A 19,561-nucleotide genomic window follows, 5' to 3' on the forward strand; every position below is an offset into this window, starting at 1 on the left:
CGAGGGCCGGGCTGAGGTTCGGGTGAGCACCGCGCAACCGCATCATCCCTGCCTTCGCAGCAAAGGCCCCTGCACAAGTCTGAGCTCACTTCCTCAAGGGGCGGGGCGAGGCGAGGGGAGGGGCGGGGAGAGGGGCGGGGCGGGCGAAGGGCGGGCGGGGCGGGGCGAGGGCTCAGGCGAGCACTGTGCAACCTCGTCATCCCTGCCCTCGCGGCAAAGCCCCTACACGTTGGTGAGCTCACTTCCTCAAGGGGTGGGGCGAGGCGAGGGGCGGGGAGAGGGGCGGGCAGAGGGGCGGGGCGCGGCGAGGGCTCAGGAGAGCGCTGCGCATCCTCGCCATCCCCGCCCTCGCGGCAAAGCCCCCACACGTTGGTGAGCTCACTTCCTCCAGGCGCAGGGTCACGTGAGGGGGCCCGGCGTGTGGACGGCGTTTGCGCTCCGGTGAAGGACTTGAGCGCCGCCATGGCTGACGACGCCACGCCGGACGAGGCGACCGTACAAGTGCTACGAGACGTGGCCAACCGCCTCCGGATCCATTCCATCCGGGCCACTTGTGCCTCTGGCTCCGGCCACCCCACGTCGTGCTGCAGCGCCGCCGAGATCATGTCGGTATTGTTCTTCCACACTATGAGGTATAAACAGACAGACCCAGAACACCCGGACAACGACCGGTTCGTCCTCTCCAAGGGCCGTGCTGCCCCCGTCCTTTATGCCGCTTGGGCAGAGGCTGGCACCATCAGAGAATCCGACCTGCTGAGCTTGAGGAAAATTGACTGTGACCTAGAGGGACACCCCACCCCTAGACTGTCGTTTGTTGACGTGGCAACCGGATCACTGGGGCACGGGCTAGGCGCTGCGTGTGGAATGGCTTATACAGGCAAGTACTTGGACAAGGCCAGCTACCGGGTCTTCTGCCTCGTGGGAGATGGCGAATCCTCGGAAGGCTCAGTCTGGGAAGCCTTGTCTTTCGCTTCTCACTACAACTTGGACAATCTCGTAGCAATCTTTGATGTGAACCGCTCGGGACAAAGTGGTGTCACACCACCTGAGAACTGCACGGATGTCCATGAGAAGCGCTGTGAAGCATTTGGATGGAACACTTACCTAGCGGATGGCCATGATGTCGAGGCGTTGTGCCAAGCATTTTGGCAAGCCGCTCAAGTGAAGAACAAGCCCACTGCTATAATTGCCAAGACTTTCAAGGGCCAGGGTCTTCCAGATGTTGAGAATGCAGAAAATTGGCATGGAAGGCCAGTGCCAAAAGACAGAGCAGATGAAATTATCAAGTTAAGTGAGAGCCAGATACAGACCGACAGAAGTCTCCTGCCAAAATCCCTTGTTGAAGAATCACCTCAAATCAGCATCATGCGTATAAAGATGACCTCTCCACCTGCTTATGGGGTTGGCAACAAGATAGCTACTCAGAAAGCATTTGGTTTGGCTCTGGCCAAACTTGGCCGTGCCAATGGAAGAGTTATTGTCTTGGATGGTGACACAAAGAACTCCACCTTTTATGAGTTACTCAAGAAAGAACACCCTGAGAGGTTCATTGAATGTTTTATTGCTGAGCAGAACATGGTAAGTGTGGCACTGGGCTGTGCTGCACGGGGTCGAACCGTTGCCTTTGTTAGTACCTTTGCTGCCTTTTTGACCCGAGCATTTGATCAGATCCGGATGGGAGCCATCTCTCAAACCAACATCAACCTTGCTGGTTCCCACTGCGGGGTGTCCACTGGTGAAGATGGACCCTCCCAGATGGCCCTGGAGGATCTAGCTATGTTCCGGAGCGTTCCCAGTTGCACTATTTTCTATCCAAGTGATGCCGTCTCAACAGAGCATGCTGTTTGTCTGGCTGCCAATACCAAGGGAATGTGCTACATTCGGACCAGCCAACCGGAAACTGCAGTTATTTATGCCCCGCAAGAAAACTTTGAGATTGGACAGGCCAAGGTTGTCCGCCACAGTGACAATGACAAGGTCACAGTTATCGGAGCTGGAGTTACTCTGCACGAAGCATTAGCAGCTGCTGATGTTCTTTCTGAAGAAGGTATTTCTATCCGCATTATCGACCCATTTACCGTTAAACCCCTGGATGCTGCTACTGTCATCTCCAATGCAAAAGCCACAGGCAACCAGGTTCTCACAGTGGAGGATCACTACCGAGAAGGTGGCCTAGGGGAAGCTGTATGTGCAGCTGTCTCTGGGGAGCCTGGCATCCTTGTTCATCAGCTAGCAGTGGCAGGAGTGCCTGGAAGTGGGAAACCTAGGGAGTTGTTGGATATGTTTGGAATTAGTGCCAAACACATCGTAGCAGCTGTGAAACACATGCTAATGAACTAAAATAGCTGATTTTTTTAAAAAAAGTCAATCTTTGGCCTTTGATCTTAAAACAGTTAACAAAACTGTCATATATATACCGTTGTGCTTTTGTTATTGTTTCTAAAGCAGAGCCTGTTAACTGCTTTCTCCATTCTTAATTCAGAAATTCAAGTTAACTACCTTTCTGTTAAACTGTGACTATGTATATAAATGTCACTTCGTTTCTGAATCATTAAAGTGGGTTATAAACTTTTAAGTAACAAAAGAGCAAACAAAACAACGACCTAATACAAAATTATCTGGTAAAATTACAGATAAGTGAGTTGGGGATCAATGTAGAGGTACGTAGTTCCTTACATGTGTGTAATGTAAGTAAAAAAAAAAAAAGTGTAAACTTCAACAGCCTAGATTGTGAAGTACTACCAATGTGATATTGTTCCAAGTTGGGGCTTTTATATAGTGCCATCCTACCTGCAGTTTCCTGGATAATGTCTGACTGCAGTTGTCTTGGAATTTCTTTCCGTGTTTGCGTTCATCTCCCCTGTGCAGTTGGGAGACTGTGGGGCAGCAGTGAGAGCTCTCGTAAAACACTGCTCTCCTTGCGGTGACTGTTCTGTAAACGGACCAAAGCATCACCGGTTCTGGTCTGCACGCTACACTGTTCTGTGAGATTTCAAGAGTGTTTCCTTTTCTCAGAGACCAAACCAGACCGCTAACTGGATGCTGGTTAAAGTCACTGTCAATAAAGCATTTAAACAGTGTCTGCTTTATTTAGTTTCTGACCTGTGCCTGTGATTTAGTTTCTCCCTGATGAAACTGTAAGTAAGGAAGAAGCTTCCATCTAAACCTAAAGCAGTGAGAGGTGTGTCTTCTAGCCATAAACCTGAACCAAGGACCAGGCTGGAGATGAACCCTGGTGACACGGTGGTTAAGTGGCTCACCTGCTAACCGAAGGGTTGGTGGTTTGAACCCAGCAGCTACCTCCGAGGGAGAAAAGACCTGGTGATCTGCTCTGATAAAGATTGCAGCCTAGGAAATCCTATGGGGCAGTTCTACTCTGTCCTATAGGGTCACTATGAGTCAGAATTGACTTGACGGCACACAACAACAGAGAGACGCCTTACTTTCAGCTATTTTTATTGCCCTTTTCTTAAGTGGTTATTAGGGTTCTTTGGAGCCCAAACCCATTTGCTTCAGGAATTGTTCTAGAAGGTGTGGTAGCGGCCAAAGAACACCAGTTTGGGAGTCAGAGTGCTTGGGGCCTACTTATTCCATTACTGCCCATTTTCCTCGAGCTGGTTTCCTCTTTGGGAAGATGAACATAACTGATTATTTCATATGATTTAAAAGTTATTTTGTAAAAATAAAAAGTTGATATGGGGTCACTGTAGTAAATTTAGGAAATGCAAATAAACAAAAGGAATTGTTTTACCTCACTTATCTCACCCAAAAAACATCCAATAATATTTGTCAGCAAGTAATCTGTAACTGATTCTTCCAGTATCACCAGGGCTCCATTTCAATCCAGTAACATCAATTAAATGTATGCATGAATGGAGTGCCGCTAAATACCAATTGTCTGTCCTTACCTCTTCCATACTCTCAGAGGTAGCATTGACTCAGACACACGAAAAAAGATAAAATACTAACGAAAAATTGCTTGTCAAAATTTGAGTATGCGTACTGAACAGCTTCAGCTTTTATTGTTTATAACATAAATTTGGGGTGCAAAATGGTCTGTCTGCAACCGGACATGCATAAACCCACCTTTAATTATGATAGTAGGTTAGTTGTTTTTGTGTGTGTGTTTTAAATACCTAACAGAATCTCAGAGACCACCAGAAATTATCTTTCTGTTAGGAGGGCAAGGGAACCCTTAAGAATCTCTTCTGTAAAAGGTCCTGTTCCATGGGGCATAAACCAGTGGTCATCAGCTCCGATGAGAAGAGATAGGAGGTGATACTTATCTTGCATCTACAGCTCTTTAAGTAAGATGAAATCAAAATTGTGTTATACTGAATATTCTCTAGTCCTGAGACCATTAAGTGTCCATGGAAATCTTAGGAGAGAATCATGCCTGACTGATGCTAACCCCTGGCTGCCAAAGTTTGTGATGATGATGCTTTGAGCCTTCATTCCATGAGCCTGGTATATTCCTCCATTTATTGGGATGTTACTTATCTCACCAATGTTAGTTATTCCTAGGATGCAGACATTTGTGTCCCAAAACAAAGCTTGCAGGGCATACCACAGCTCCTATGTCATCTAGGCCCTGCATTCACACTTTGGCACCAAGCTTCACAGGGCTGCCAAAGTCATACTTGAGAATCTGCAAATGTCTCCAGTAGGAAAAGTGGCCTCAAATGTTGCACTCATCTCTTGGGATTTTTATGTTTTCTTAGATCAAGGCTAAGTAATTGATATTTCCTTGCTAGCTTTCTCAAGCCTTCAAATAAATTTAAAAGAATGTTTTTTTCTCTAGTCTTTCTAAGGATGGTTTATTCTCATTCCTTAATCCACCATTACTGGAAACCTCTGATGACATACATATGAATACACAACTTAATTTTATAATTTAACTTTATACCTTAGCTTAAAATCCAATTGCATTTTTATAACAATCAATACCTGGATTGTATTTCTTTTTAATTTTCAATATAAAGAGATCACATTACTAAAATTTCTCTAGGAAGTTAGGCTAAAGAGATTCCAGTAAAGCAGTTTTATCAAGTTACATTCACAGTCTCCAAACTGAAGTGAACATACCTTGGAACATACTCCTGAAGAGTTTCCAAGGGTTGTGTAGGCATGGAAGATTTTAAGTCAATCTGTTTTCAGGTCCTTAAATTTTTGTTTTTGTTCCTAAAATTGATCTGCCTGAGAATAACTCTGTGATCCTTCCCAATATCCTCATTTATAATTACCTCTTTTCTACTCTCATCATCCTTACGTTTTCATACATTGTCAGTTGTGAAAACTTTCAGAATGTCAAAGGATCATTCCAAAGTACTGGTCCTGGCATTGCCAATTTTAATGAAATCACTATGAACCAGCAATAAATTATTGTGTCTCATTCTTTTTTTTGTTATTGTTGTTGTTAAAGTAAAGCCTGGAATTAGAAGGTTACTTTGATCCATAGGGATTGTGATCGTTAAGGTTGTGTATCAACTTGACTGGGCTGTGATTCTCAATGATTTGGTAGTTATGATGTAATTTGGCAGTCATGTTGTTGTTGTTATTGTTAGGTGCCGTTGAGTTGGTTCTGACTCATAGCGACCCTATGCACAACAGAAAGAAACACTGCCCAGTCCTGCGCCATCCTTACAATCGTTGTTACGCTTGAGCTCATTGTTGCAGCCACTGTGTCAATCCACCTCAGTGAGGGTCTTCCTTTTTTCCACTCACTCTGTACTTTGCCAAGCATGAAGTCTTTCTCCAGAGACTGATCCTTCCTGACAACATATCCAAAGTATATAAGATGCAGTCTCACCAACCTTGCTTCTAAGGGCATTCTGGTTGTACTTCTTCTAAGACAGATTTGTTCGTTCTTTTGACAGTCCATGGTATAGTCAATATTCTTCACCAACACCACAATTCAAAGGCGTCAATTCTTCTTCGGTCTTCCTTATTCATTGTCCAGCCTTCACATGCATATGATGCAATTGAAAATACCATGGCTTGGGTGAGGCGCACTTTAGTCTTCAAGGTGACGTCTTTGCCCTTCAACACTTTCAAGAGGTCCTTTGCAGCAGATGTACCCAATGCAATGCATCTTTTGATTTCTTGACTGCTTCTTCCATGGCTGTTGATTGTGGATCCAAGTAAAATGAAATCCTTGGCAACTTCAATCTTTTCTCCATTTATCATGGTGGCAGTCATATAATGATGTAATTGGTTGTATGATGAGATCTGGTGTAATATGATCACCCCCATGATGGGATCTGCCGTTAGTAGCCAGTCGGCTGAAAAGGGAGTTTCCTTGGGGCTTTGGGCAACTTCCAACATAGGTAGACTTTCTGGCAAGGCTTGTGGGCTTTTGCTCACTCTGGATCCTGCCTGGCTCCTGTTCATCTGACCTCAGGTTCTTGAGACTTGAGCTAGGAGCTTACCTGCCGATCTTGGATTTCATCAGCATTTGCAGTCTGTGAGCCAGCAGCCTACCAATCTTGGGATTTGTTGGCCTCTGCAGCCTGTGAACCAAAGGCCTGTGTTCTGATCTGCCAATCTTGAATTCACCAGCCCCTGCAGCTACATGAGTCAGGAGAAGCCTCCAGCCTGACCCATGGACTTGGGACTTTCCAGCTTCTACAATCACGTGAGCCATTTCCTTGATATAAATCTCTCTCTATATATATACATATGTATAAATATATATTTACATACACTTCACTGGTTTTGCTTCTCTATAGAACCTAGCCTAAGATATTTGGTACTGGGAATGGAGTTTAGAGAAACAAAATTGTAAGGACGAATTTTCTAAATTGGTTCTCAAGTCTGGTTAGTCTTAAAAATGTTGATGACTCTGCTTCCAGTAGTAAAGAAAAAAGAGGGCACTATTAATCCATGGCTTGAGGTGGTGATACAATTACACAAAATATCACCAATAGACCAGTTATTGGTGAGAGACAAGGTTCTGGGTGATCACATGTTTGATACTTTTCTACGATTTTGTCAGAATAAGGAAGTTGGTTGGTCGGACACACTATTGCTAGAAAAAGTGAAAGAAAGAGGTGAGCTCAGGGCTTCAGATTCAAAGCTCAAGCACTGCATAAACGACCTCAAAGTTTCCATTTGTGCCTTGAAAGAAAGCCTTATTTCTTGTAGTAACAGAGCTGACATTGCCAAAAACCCAACCCAGAGTCTTATTGTAAGAGTAGCTGAATTACAATGCTGACTGAATTCCCAAACTTGAGTGGTCTCTGAAGTTAAAGTGAGGGTGTTGATTGGGAAGAAATGGGATCCTGAAATTTGGGTAGGGACGTATGGGCAGATAATCAGGAAGCTGTAAACACTGAGCCCCTGAATTCTGTTGAATCACTCCTGCCAGCATAATCAGCCCTCTCACTCTCATATGAAGAGATTATTCCACCTTTGTCTGCTAAATCACCCTCCCCAGTAAAACCATTAGCCCTCCCACCCTCATGTGATGAGATTAACTCAGCTGTGTCTGAAGAACCTTTGTCTGAGTCATCATCTGGGACATTGTCTCAGGCAGACGCTTTACAAGACAATGCTGAATTTTGTCAAAGCACATCCGCACCACCCATTTTGGCTTCTACACCTATACAACCAAAACCAAACCCATTGCTGTCAAGTTAATTCTGACTCATGGTGACACTATAGGACAGAGTAGAACTTCCCCATAGAGTTGCCAAGGAGCTGCTGGTGAACTCAAACTGCCAATGGTTAGCAGCCTAGTTATTAACCACTGCACCACCAGGGCCCCTCTAGACTTATAACTAGACTTAAGTTCCAGTAGCCCCAAAAGGTGAAGTGTGACCCAGGAGAAGGTATGCTTCACTCCAAAAGAACTGCTTGACTTTCCTAATATGTACAAACAGAAAACTGGGGAATATGTGTGGGAATGGCTTGGGATAATGGTGTAAGGAACATAAAGCTGGATCATTCTGAGTTTATTGATATGGGCCCACTAAGTACAGATTCTTCACTCAGTGTTTCAGCTTGAGAAGTTAGAAATGGATCTAATAGTTTATTTGGTTGGGTTGCTGAAGCATGGATTATGCAGTGGCCTACACTAAATCAAGTTGAAGTGCTAAACCTGCCTTGGTATACTGTAGGAGAAGGTATCCAAAAGCTTGGGAAAATTGGCCTGCTAGAGTGGATTTATCAGGTTAGACCCACAGACCCACACATAGAGTGCCCAGAGGACACACCTTTTACCACAACTGTGGGAACAAATTTGTGGGGGGAGCCCCAGCATCCTTGAAGACTGCTGTGACTGCTATTTTATGTAAGTCAGATTTGACAGTGGGAATTGCCGTAACTGAATTAAGACATGTAACTACAATGGGGCTGATTGGACCTCATGCCAAGTGATGGCACTCAATTGGCAAAGACAAGGTGGGCATGGTTACTGTAATGGACAGTGGAGTCAAAGCAGTTATCAGAATAGTCTGACTTATGGTATTGGCGACATAGCCATGGAGTCCCTAGGAGTGTGATGGATAGGAAGTCTAAATGTTTACTTAATCTATACAAGCAGAAGAATTCTAGGTCAAGTGAACAGCAGTCTAACTCGAATTGCCAGAATAGAGTCATGGCCTCTCAATTCCTTGAACAAGTTTATAGTACCACAAAAGAAGAGGCCAGGCCCTCTTGAGGAAGGACCCCACTACACTGCCCAAAATTTATACTGTTAATCTTTTTCCCGGCCTTCCCCAGAGAGATTTGTGACCTTTTACAAGAGTGACTTTCATTGAGGAAAAGGAAATAATCAGACTTTTGGGGGATTACAGGATACTGGCTCTGAACTGACACTAATTCCAGGAGACCCAAAATGTCACAGTGGCCCACCAGTCAGGGAATATGTAAGTTAGGTTAATGGAGTCTTAGCTCATGTCCTTCTCACAAAAGGTCCAGTGGACCCCTGAACCCATTGTATAGTGACTTCCCCAATTACAGAATGCGTGATTGAAATAGATTTACTCAGCAACTGGCAGAACCCCCACACTGAATCACTGATAAGTGGAGTAAGTGGTAGGAAAAGCCAAGTGGAAGCCATTAGAACTGCCCCTGCCTAGAAAAGTAGTAAACCAAAAGCAAGATCCCATTCCTGGAGAGATTGCACAGATTGCTGTCATCACAAAGGACTTGAATGATTCCCACCACATTCGCATTGTCTTTGTTATCAAGTGCTGCTATAACAGAAATAACACAAGTTGATGGCTTTAACAAATAGAAATTTATTCTCTCACAGTCTGGTAGGCTAGAAGTCCAAATTTAGGGTGCCGGCTCCAGGGGAAGGCTTTTTCTCTCTGTTGGCTCTAGAGGAAGGTCCTTCTCAACAATCTTACCCTGGACTAGGAGCTTCTCATGTGCAGTGACCCTGGGTCCCAAGGACGCACTCTGCTCCTGGCACTGCTTTCTTGGTATGAGGTCCCCAACTCTGCTAGCTTCCCTTTCTTTTTATCTCTTGTAAGATAAAAGGTGATGCAGTCCACACCCCAGCAAAACTCCCTTTATATTGGATCAGGGATGTGACCTGAGTAAGGGTGTTACATCCCACCCCAATCCTCTTTAACGTAATCTAATCTTGCCTCATTAACCACAGGCAGAGATTAGGATTTACAACACGTAGGAAAAGCACATCAGATGGCAAAATAGTAGACAATCACACAATACTGGAATCATGACCTAACCAAGTTGACAGATGTTTTCTGGGAACACAATTCAATCCATGACACCTATCTACTCACCTATTAGGCCTGTGCAAAAACAGATAAATCTTAGAGAATGATCAAGGTTCCCTTATCCAGGTGGTGGCTCCAATTGCAGCTGCTGTTCCGGATGTAGTTTCATTGATTGAGCAAATTGGTACATTTCCTGGTACCTGGTATGCAGCTATTGATCTGGCTAATGGCTTTTTCTCCATACCAGTTTTGAGGGACTATCAGAAGCACTTTGCCTCCAGCTGGTAAGACCAGCAATACACCTTCACTGTCCTATCTCAGGGGTATATCAACTCTCCTGCTCTATGTTATAATTTAGTCCATAGGGGATTTGATCACCTATCCCTTCCACAACACGTCACCCTGGCCCATTACATTATTGACATTATGCTGATTGGACCTACTAAGGAAGAGGCGTCAATGACTCTGAACTTATGGGTAAAAGATTTGTGTCTTAGAAGTTGGGATATTAAAAATAATAATAATAATAATAATCCAATGAAAATTCAGGTGCCTTCCACCTCAGTGAAATTTCTAGGGGTACAGTTGTGTAGGGCATGTGGAAACGTGTTCTAAAGTGAGGGATAAGACCTTCCCACAATTAAAAAGAAGGCACAATGTCTGGTGGGCCTCTTTGGATTTTGGAGGCAACATATTGTTCATTTGGGTGTGCTACCCCAGCATTTTTATCAAATGACTCAAAAATCTCCTAGTTTTGGGTGGGACCCAGAACAAGAGAAGGTTTTGTAACACATTCAGGCTGCTATGCAAGTGGTTCTTCCCCTTGGGCTATATGATCCAGCTGATCCAATGGTGTTTGAAGTGCCAGTAGCAGATAGAGATGTTATTTGGGGTCTTTGGCAAGCACCTATTGGTGAATCACAGCGCAGAGCCTTAGGATTTCAGAGCAATGCCCTGCCATCCTTTGCAGATAACTACTCTCCTTTGAGAAAAAGCTTTTGAATTGTTACTAGGCCTTAGTAGAGATTGAACGCTTAACCATGGGCCACCAAGTCACCATGTGGCCTGAGCTGCCCATCATGAACCCACAGTCATAAAGTTGTACGTGCACAGCAGTACTCTGTCATTAAATGGGAGTGGTATATATGAGATCCGGCCCAAGCAGGACCTGAAGGTGCAAGTAAGTTGCATGCAGAAGTGGCCCAAATGCCTGTGGTCTTCACTCCCGTCACATTACCTTTCATCTCCCTATGGTCTCATGGGGAGTTTCTTATGATCAATTGACTGAGGAAGAGAAAACTCATCCCTGGTCTAGAGATGGTTCTGCGTGATACGCGGGCACCACTCGAAAGTGGAGAGTGACAGCATTATAGCCTCTTTCTGTGATCTTGCTGAAGGACAGTGATGAAAGGATCCTCCCAATGGGAAGAACTTTGAGCAGTACACCTTGTTCACTTTGCTTGGAAGGAGAAATGGCCAGATGTGTGATTGTATACTGGTTCATGAGCTGTGGCCAATGGTTTGGTTGGATGATCAGGGACTTGGAAGCAACATGATTGGAAAATTGGAGATAAGGTGGTATGGGGAAGAGGTATATGGATAGACCTCTTTGAATGGGCTAAAGAAGTGAAGATATTTGTGTCTCATGTGAATGCTCACCAAAGGCTGACCTCAGCAGAGGAGGATTTTAATGATCAAGTGGATAGGACGACATGTTCTTTGGAAAGCAGTCATCCTCTTTCCCTAGTCTCTTCTGTCATTCCAAATGGCATCATGAAAAGGCGGCCATGGTGGCAGGGGTGGAAGTTATCCATGGGCTCAGCAACATGGAATTCCACTCACCAGGGCTGACTTGGCTACAGTCACTTCTGAGTGTCCAATCTGCCAGCAGCAGAGACCAACACTGATTCCCCAATGTGGCACCATTCCTTGAGGTAATTAGCCAGCAACCTGGAGGCAGGTTCATTACATGGGACCTCTCCTGTTGTGGAAAGGGCAGCATTTTCTTCTTCCTGGAATAGATACTCACTCCGGATACAGACTTGCCTTCCCTATATGAAGTGCTTCTACCAAAACTACCATCTGTGAACTTTCGGAATGTCTTATCCACTGTCATTGTATTGCATACAGCATCATCTCAAATCCAGGGACTCAGTTTACAGCAAATGAAGTGTGACAATGGGCCCATGCTCATGGAATTTACTGGTCTTACCATGTTCCCCATTATCCTGAAACAGCTGGCTTGATAGAACAATAGAATGCCATTTTAAAGACACAGTTATGGCCCCAGCTAGGTGATGATACCTTGCAGGGTTGGGGCAATGTTCTCCAGAAGGCTGTATATGTTCTAAACCAGTGTTCAATGTATGGTGCTGTTTCTTTCCTAGCCAAGATTCATGGGTCCAGGAATTAAGGGGTGGAAATGAGAGTGGTGTCACTCACCCTTACCCCTTGCAACCCACTTGGAAAATTTCTGCTTCTGATTCCCATGACCCTATGCTTTGTGTGTCTAGAGGTCTTAGTTCCAAGGGGAGGCATGCTTGTACCTAGAGACACATCACTGATTCCATTGAACTGGAAGTTAAGAATGCCACCTGGCCACTTTAGGCTCATCATGCCTCTGGATCAGCAGGCAAAGAAGGGAGTTATCATATTGGCTGGTGTGATTAATACTGATTACCAAGAGGAAATCAGATTGCTATTACATAACGGAGGTAAGGAAGAGTATGTCTGCAATGCAGGGGATCCCTTAGGGCATCTCTTAGTGCCACCATGCCCTGTGATTAAAGTCAATGGAAAACTACAGCAACTCCATTCCGGCATGATTACTAATGGCCCAGACCCTTCAAGAATGAAGGCTTGGGTCACCCCATCAGGCAAAGAACCACAACCAGCTGAGGTGCTTGCTGAGGCAAAGGGAATACAGAATAAGTGGTGGGACAAGGTAATTCTAAATATCAGTTACAACCACATGACCGGTTGCAGAAACGAGGACTTTAATAGTTATGAGTATTTCTTCCTTGTATGTGTGCATCAAGAATTTTTGTTTTCTTTACTTATAAAATATAAGATGTAAACAGAGCTAGTGCTTTTTTGGTTGTACGCATGTTAGTTGTATCATGTTAAGCACAGATGTGACTTTACATTCATCTTTATTCAGAGATTATATGTAGTTTAAGGAGATGTGTCAGGTACCAAGTTGACAAGGGGTGGACTGTGATTGTTAAAGTTGTGTGTCAACTTAATTGGGCCATAATTCTCAGGTCTTTGGTAGTTATGATGTAATTTGGCAGTCGTATAATGATGTAATCACTTCCATGATGAGATCTGTTATAATGTCATCACCTCTATGATGGGATCTGCTGTAGCCAGTCAGTTGAAAGGGCGTTTCCTTGGGGTGTGGCCTGCATCCAATACAGGTGAACTTTCAGGCAAGGCTGTCGGGCTTTTGCTTACTCTGGATCCCACAGCTGGCTCCTGTTCATCAGACCTCTGGGTCTTGGGACTTGAGCTAGGAGCTTATGTGCTGATCTTGGGATTTGTCAGCCTTCGCAGTCTATGAGCCAGCAGCCTGCCAGTTTACCTGCTGATCTTGAGATTTGTTGGCCCCTGCAGCCTGTGAGCCAGAGATCTATTATCTGACCTGGTGATCCCTGGTTTGTCAGCCCCTGAAGCTACATGAGTCAGGGGAAACCTCCACCCTGACCCACAGACTTGGGACTTTCTAGTTTGTAGAACCACGTGAGCCATTTTCTTTATCTCTCTCTCTCTGTATATATATAGAGAGAGAGATGCTTCACTGATTTTGCTTCTGTAGAGAATCCAGCCTAAGACGGGGATATATTCTGAATTCAAGTTATAAACTGGAGTGTTGGCAATGACGACAGTTTTTGTTTGACAATTTTTTTCTTCCCATCTCCCAACTATTGTCAAAACATTGTTGCTGAGAGTCTCATGAGAGCAAAGCAAAGAATAACAGTAAATACTGAAGATGGAAGCACCTTATTTCATCCATTCAACAAGTTCTGACAAGTTTCTATGCCTTATCTATCTACAAATTTTAGAAATGAAATATTCAAGATTAATGAAAATCTTACAGGGAAGAAATCTTTCACTTTGAAAAACTCTCCATATGTTCAGCATCCTAGTTAGGGAGAAGGAACTTAGTGAGTACTCTCATTCACTTGTGTCTGTAGAATGAAATTATACTTTGCATGATTTTAAAGCAAAGGAAGTTAAAATTTCCACGTTCATTTATAACAGAGCAATTTAAAAAATTTTTTTGTACTATTTGTTTTGATTCCCAGGAGACTTTTTGGGGGGGGGGAGGGGCTTGTGACAAAATTCCAGGACAATGCACAAACTTGCAACTTTTCCACTTGAGCGTAAGACCCCGGTCCTTGTCACTGGCAGACCACGTCTTTGCTGGCTTGTTTTGACATGCCTCGCTGTCTCTGATGTTGCATATTCCTGTCATGTCCTTATTAGATTTAAGTGAACCTAATAGCAGCATATTGTGCATTCTACTGTGTAGATAGTACATTTAAGAGACAGTGCTTAACATATCCATTATAAATCTTATATTTACTTTTGTTTCAATATCTTCTTTTCTTTTTGATACTAATTTCCACAAAGCAGGTAAAAACTACTCTCTTAATAGCAAAACATTTTGTGTGCAGGTACAGGGCAAAAAAATCTCCCTTTTGCATTTGGGGACATGATGCCCTTTAGTAAACCGTCTTTGTTTAGTCAAAATTAATTCATTCTTCTCAGGTTAATATGTCATTCTAATCCTACTGGATATATTAGAAATGGGATATAACCATTTTATTTGAAAAGGCATTATTAATAACATGTCAGAAGTTACATTCTTAAAAGCTAATGGTTTAGTTAGTTAGTGGCAATTTGTAAAAGGAACTTAGAGATAACAAACTGCTGGTATGAGGGATGAATTCAGTCCACAATGGTCATCTTATTCCATCTCAATATTTTTCTTTCTTCTTGTTTTCTTCTCTTTCTTTTTTTTTTTTTTTTTTACATTGAATCTGAATTTGAGTCCCTGTAGGCAATTACATTCACCCTGCTTCCTTTCCACACTCTCTACTACCTTAAATCTGTTTTGCAAACCTTTTTGTACCTGGTTCCTGAAGACATTTTAATTTGCTATCTAAGCATCAATTTTTAAGGATATTATGTGCATAAAGAGTAAATAGCTTCTTTAACAATAAATGTATAAGCTGTATTTGTAGGAAAGCATAAAATGTTATTGAAGCATGTAAAATGAGACCTGAATAGATGTCAAAACACACTATTTTCCCAGGATAGAAAAGCTGAAGATGATAAAAATGTCAATCCTTCTCAAATGAAGACAGAATGAGTCAGATAGAATACCAAAAGGTTTGTGTAGGGGAGGGCACGTTTTGTGGGGAGGAGAATAAAAGAGATTGATTCTAAATTTTATATAATAGAATAAAAGTCTCAGCATTGCCAACATGTCTTGAAAAAGAAAAATGGTGGGAGCTAATTGCACGCTTTGAGGAATCCAGTTCTCAGAAAAGTTAATAAGAATTTCAAGGTGACAACTGCAGAGCATAAGCCTAGTGTAGAGCTCTGTGCTACTACCCGAGTTGCACGCCAGAGAAGCCTACCCTGATCTGATCATTTGGTGATATCTATAAATGGATTTAAAAATGTGTCATGGGGTCCACTCCTATTCACAGAGACTTTGTGTCTGTGTCATAGGAAAATTACTCTAGATTAATGGATTATAAAGACACATTCTCTGTTGTGTGTGTAAATCTGGCTTACCGATCTTTTGTATGTCTGTCTAATTGTCTATTTGGAACTCAAATCATTAAGAATTTGGTGCTATGGGGTTTAAAATTAACCTTACCCAAAGAATTTTGTCTTTGTGCTCTAAAACCTTAGAATTTCCCCAGTGATTAAAATGTCTTTGATGAGGCCTCCAGACCACAGCTGAGGGTTTCGGCTAGTGAAGTGACTCAGGTGGGAACTTGCCAGGCCAGAAAGGCCCACCATATGCTATCAGCTGACCTTAGGGAGGCGGAGGGAGCTGAAGGGTGAGTCCTGTCAATCATGCCTACATAATGAAAAAAAAAAAATGAGACCTCAATAAAGGCTCTGGATGCAGAAGAGAGCCTCCGGTTGGTGAAAGATACTGATGCTCATGGTAGAATAGCACGTGCCTTTTTGGGGCATGGAACTTCTGCCCTGCAAATCCTCCCAGACCTCGCCCTGTGCATACCTTCTTTATACTGGTCCTGAGCTGTATCCTTTTTGCTGTAATAAAACTATAATTCTAAGTAGAGTGCTTTCCTGAGTTCTGTGAGTTATTCTAGCAAATTATTGAATCCGAGGGATTAGTGGGAGCCAGCAAGTCAGAAGTGAAGGACCTGGGGATTCCCAAGGTTAGAACTGGCATCTGAAGTCTTGGGCACAGTTGGCAATCTATAGTATGTGCCCTTTAACTTGTGAGCTCTGACCCGTCTCTGGGTGGCAGAAGTATTGCATCTGCAGCTGGTATCAGAACAGAAGTGGAACAAAGGGAAAAAGAATTGGTAATAAATTCATTTGGACTGATCAACACATTTGATGTCAGATAAGCAGGATTTGAATTCACATAATAGTTGGTGTGAAAAGTGAGGTTTTGTCTTTTTAACTCAAGTGTCCCCCAAGATAAAGAACAGCTCTTTGGTATATGGACCCATGACCTTCTTTGTTTTCCTGTCTCTCTGTCTCTTAAACTGTGGCTGAAATTGTACAATTGAAGCTAAAAACCGTCCATGTATATGTATGTCTGTGTATCTATAAAAAAGGTGTTATGTTTTGTTTTATGAGTGTAAAATACTTTCCTATCTAGCAGGATATTAAACTATAAGTCTCTTAAGTTAAAGGACTTCTGTTTTGATAGGTATATAGAAATAAATAAGTACCTACATAAATCAAATATTTCTAACATTCAAAGAAAGTGAAATTAAGCTATAATTCTTTAAATGTCTTAGATTTCATTTTTTTTGTTACAAAAACTAACTCAGAAATATTTTAAGATTCCAAGTTCACATAGCAAGACTAGTTTAACAATTTTGTTTTGATGAAAACAGGTACATCTTCTCTGTTACATCCATATTATGTATAAGTTTAAATTATAGTCTACTTGAGTTTGTTTTCCCTAAATTTAAATAGGGTTACTGATCAAATAAGCTAATGCTACTCTAACAACAACTCTTAGATAATGTTTAAGATTACGAAAAACTAAATTTTTTAAAATAATTTTTATTGTGCTTTATGTGAAAGTTTACAAATCAAGTCAGTCTCTCACATAAAAACCCATATACACCTTGCTACACACCAACCAATTACGCTCTCCCTATTGAGACAGCCCGCTCTCTCCCTCCACTCTCTCTTTTCGTGTCCATTTCGCCAGCTTTTAACCCCCTCCACCCTCTCATTTCCCCTCCAGGCAGGAGATGCCAACATAGTCTCAAGTGTCCTCCTGATCCAAGAAGCTCACTCCTCACCAGCATCCCTCTCCAACCCATTGTCCAGTCCAATCCATGTCTGAAGAGTTGGCTTCGGGAATGGTTCCTGTCCTGGGCCAACAGAAGGTCTGGGGGCCATGACCACTGGGGTTCTTCCAGTCTCAGTGAGACCATTAAGTCTGGTCTTATGAGAATTTGGGGTCTGCATCCCACTGCTCTCCTGCTCCCTCAGGGGTTCTCTGTTGTGCTCCCTGTCAGGGCAGTCATCGGTTGTAGCTGGGCACCATCTAGATCTTCTGGTCTCAGGATGATGTAGTCGCTGGTTCATGTGGCCCTTTCTGTCTCTTGGGCTCGTAATCACCTTGTGTCCTTGGTGTTCTTCATTCTTCTTTGATCTAGGTGGGCTGAGACCAATTGATGCATCTTAGATGGCTGCTTGCTAGCGTTTAAGACCCCAGAAGCCAGTCTTCAAAGTGGGATGCAGAATGTTTTCTTAATAGATTTTATTATGCCAATTGACTTAGATGTCCCCTGAAACCATGGTCCCCAGACCCCTGCCTCTGCTACACTGGCCTTTGAAGCATTCTGTTTATTCAGGAAACTTCTTTGCTATTGCTTTAGTCCAATTGTGCTGACCTCCCCTGTATTGTGTGCTGTCTTTCCCATCACCTAAAGTAGTTCTTATCTTCTACCTAATTAGTGAATACTTCTCTCCCACCCTCCCTCCCACCCCCCTCTCATAACCACAAAAGAATATGTTCTTCTCAGTTTATACTGTTTCTCAAGTTCTTATAATAGTGGTCTTGAACAGTATTTGTCCTTTTGCAACTAATTTCACTCAGCATAATGCCTTCCAGGTTCCTCCATGTTATGAAATGTTTCATAGATAGTTCACTGTTCTTTATCGATGTGTAGTATTCCATTGTGTGAACATACCATAATTTCTTTATCCGTTCATCTGTTGATGGGCATCTTGGTTGCTTCCATGTTTTTGCTATTGTAAACAGTGCTGCAATAAACATGGGTGTGCATATATCTGTTCGTGTAAAGGCTCTTATTTCTCTAGGATATATTCCAAGGAGTGGGGTTGCTGGATCGTATGGTAGTTCTATTTCTAGCTTTTTAAGGAAGCACCAAATCGATTTCCAAAGTGGTTGTACGATTTGACATTCCCACCAGCAGTGTAGAAGTGTTCCAACCTCTCCACAGCCTCTCCAACATTTATTATTTTGTGTTTTTTGGATTAATACCAGCCTTGTTGGAGTGAGATAAATCTCATTGTAGTTTTGATCTGCATTTCTCTAATAGCTAATGATCGTGAACATTCCCTCATATATCTGTTAGCTACCTGAATGTCTTCTTTAGTGAAGTGTCTATTCATATCTTTTGTCTATTTTTTAATTGGGTTATTTGTCTTTTTGCAGTTAAGTTTTTGCAGCATCATGTAGATTTTAGAGATCAGGCGCTGATCAGAAATGTCATCGCTAAAAACTTTTTCTCAGTCTGTAGGTAGTCTTTTTACTGTTTTGGTGAAATCTTTGGAGGAGCATAAGTGTTTGATTTTTAGGAGCTTCCAGTTATCTAGTTTTTCTACATTCTTTATAATGTTTTGTATACTGTTTATGCCATGTATTAGGGCTCCTAAAGTTGTCCCTATTTTTTCTTCCATGATCTTTATCATATTAGATTTTATATTTAGGTCTTTGATCCATTTTGAGTTAGTTTTTGTGCATGGAGTGAGGTATGGGTCTTGTTTCATTTTTTTGCAGATGGATATCCAGTTATGCCAGCACCGTTTGTAAAAAAGACTGTCTTTTCCCCCATTTAACTATATGGGGGCCTTTGTCAAATATCGACTGCTCCTATGTGAATGGATTTATGTCTGGGTTCTCAATTCTGTTCCATAGGTCCATGTATCTGCTGTTGTACCAGTACCAGGCTGTTTTGACTACTGTGGCGGTATAATAGGTTCTAAAATCAGGTAAAGTAAGGCCTCCCACTTTGTTCTTCTTTTTCAGTAATGCCTTATTTATCTAGGGCCTCTTTCCCTTCCATATGAAATTGGTGATTTGTTTCTTCATCTCATTAAAGAATGTCCTTGGGATTTGGATCAGAATTGCATTAAATGTATAGATCGCTTTTGGTAGAATAGATATTTTTATAATATTAAGTCTTCCGATCCACGAGCAAGGTATGTTCTTCCACTTATATGAGTCTCTTTTGGTTTCTTGCAGAAGTGCACTGTAGTTGAAAAACTAAATTTTTAATTCATCTTAATCGATTCATTATTCTGACAAACTTTATTTCATGAGTAATCATGTTTTGTAGTATGTGAGCTTGAAGATAACTTCCAAGGTCTTTGTTGTTGTAAGG

At 42.5% G+C, this 19,561-nt stretch overlaps 1 protein-coding gene across 1 annotated transcript; it reads left to right on the top strand.

Moving 5' to 3' along the window:
• The first annotated feature begins 287 nt into the window (after positions 1 to 287).
• On the top strand, positions 288 to 3,658 carry TKTL2 (transketolase like 2). Its single transcript, XM_049852682.1, has one exon. It carries the CDS (start codon positions 463 to 465, stop codon positions 2,338 to 2,340), a length of 1,878 nt encoding a protein of 625 aa, XP_049708639.1. The 5' UTR covers positions 288 to 462; the 3' UTR covers positions 2,341 to 3,658.
• Positions 3,659 to 19,561: the final 15,903 nt, after the last annotated feature.

This window comes from Elephas maximus, chromosome 13 (assembly GCF_024166365.1).
Source record: "Elephas maximus indicus isolate mEleMax1 chromosome 13, mEleMax1 primary haplotype, whole genome shotgun sequence".
Taxonomy (NCBI): Eukaryota; Metazoa; Chordata; class Mammalia; order Proboscidea; family Elephantidae; genus Elephas; species Elephas maximus.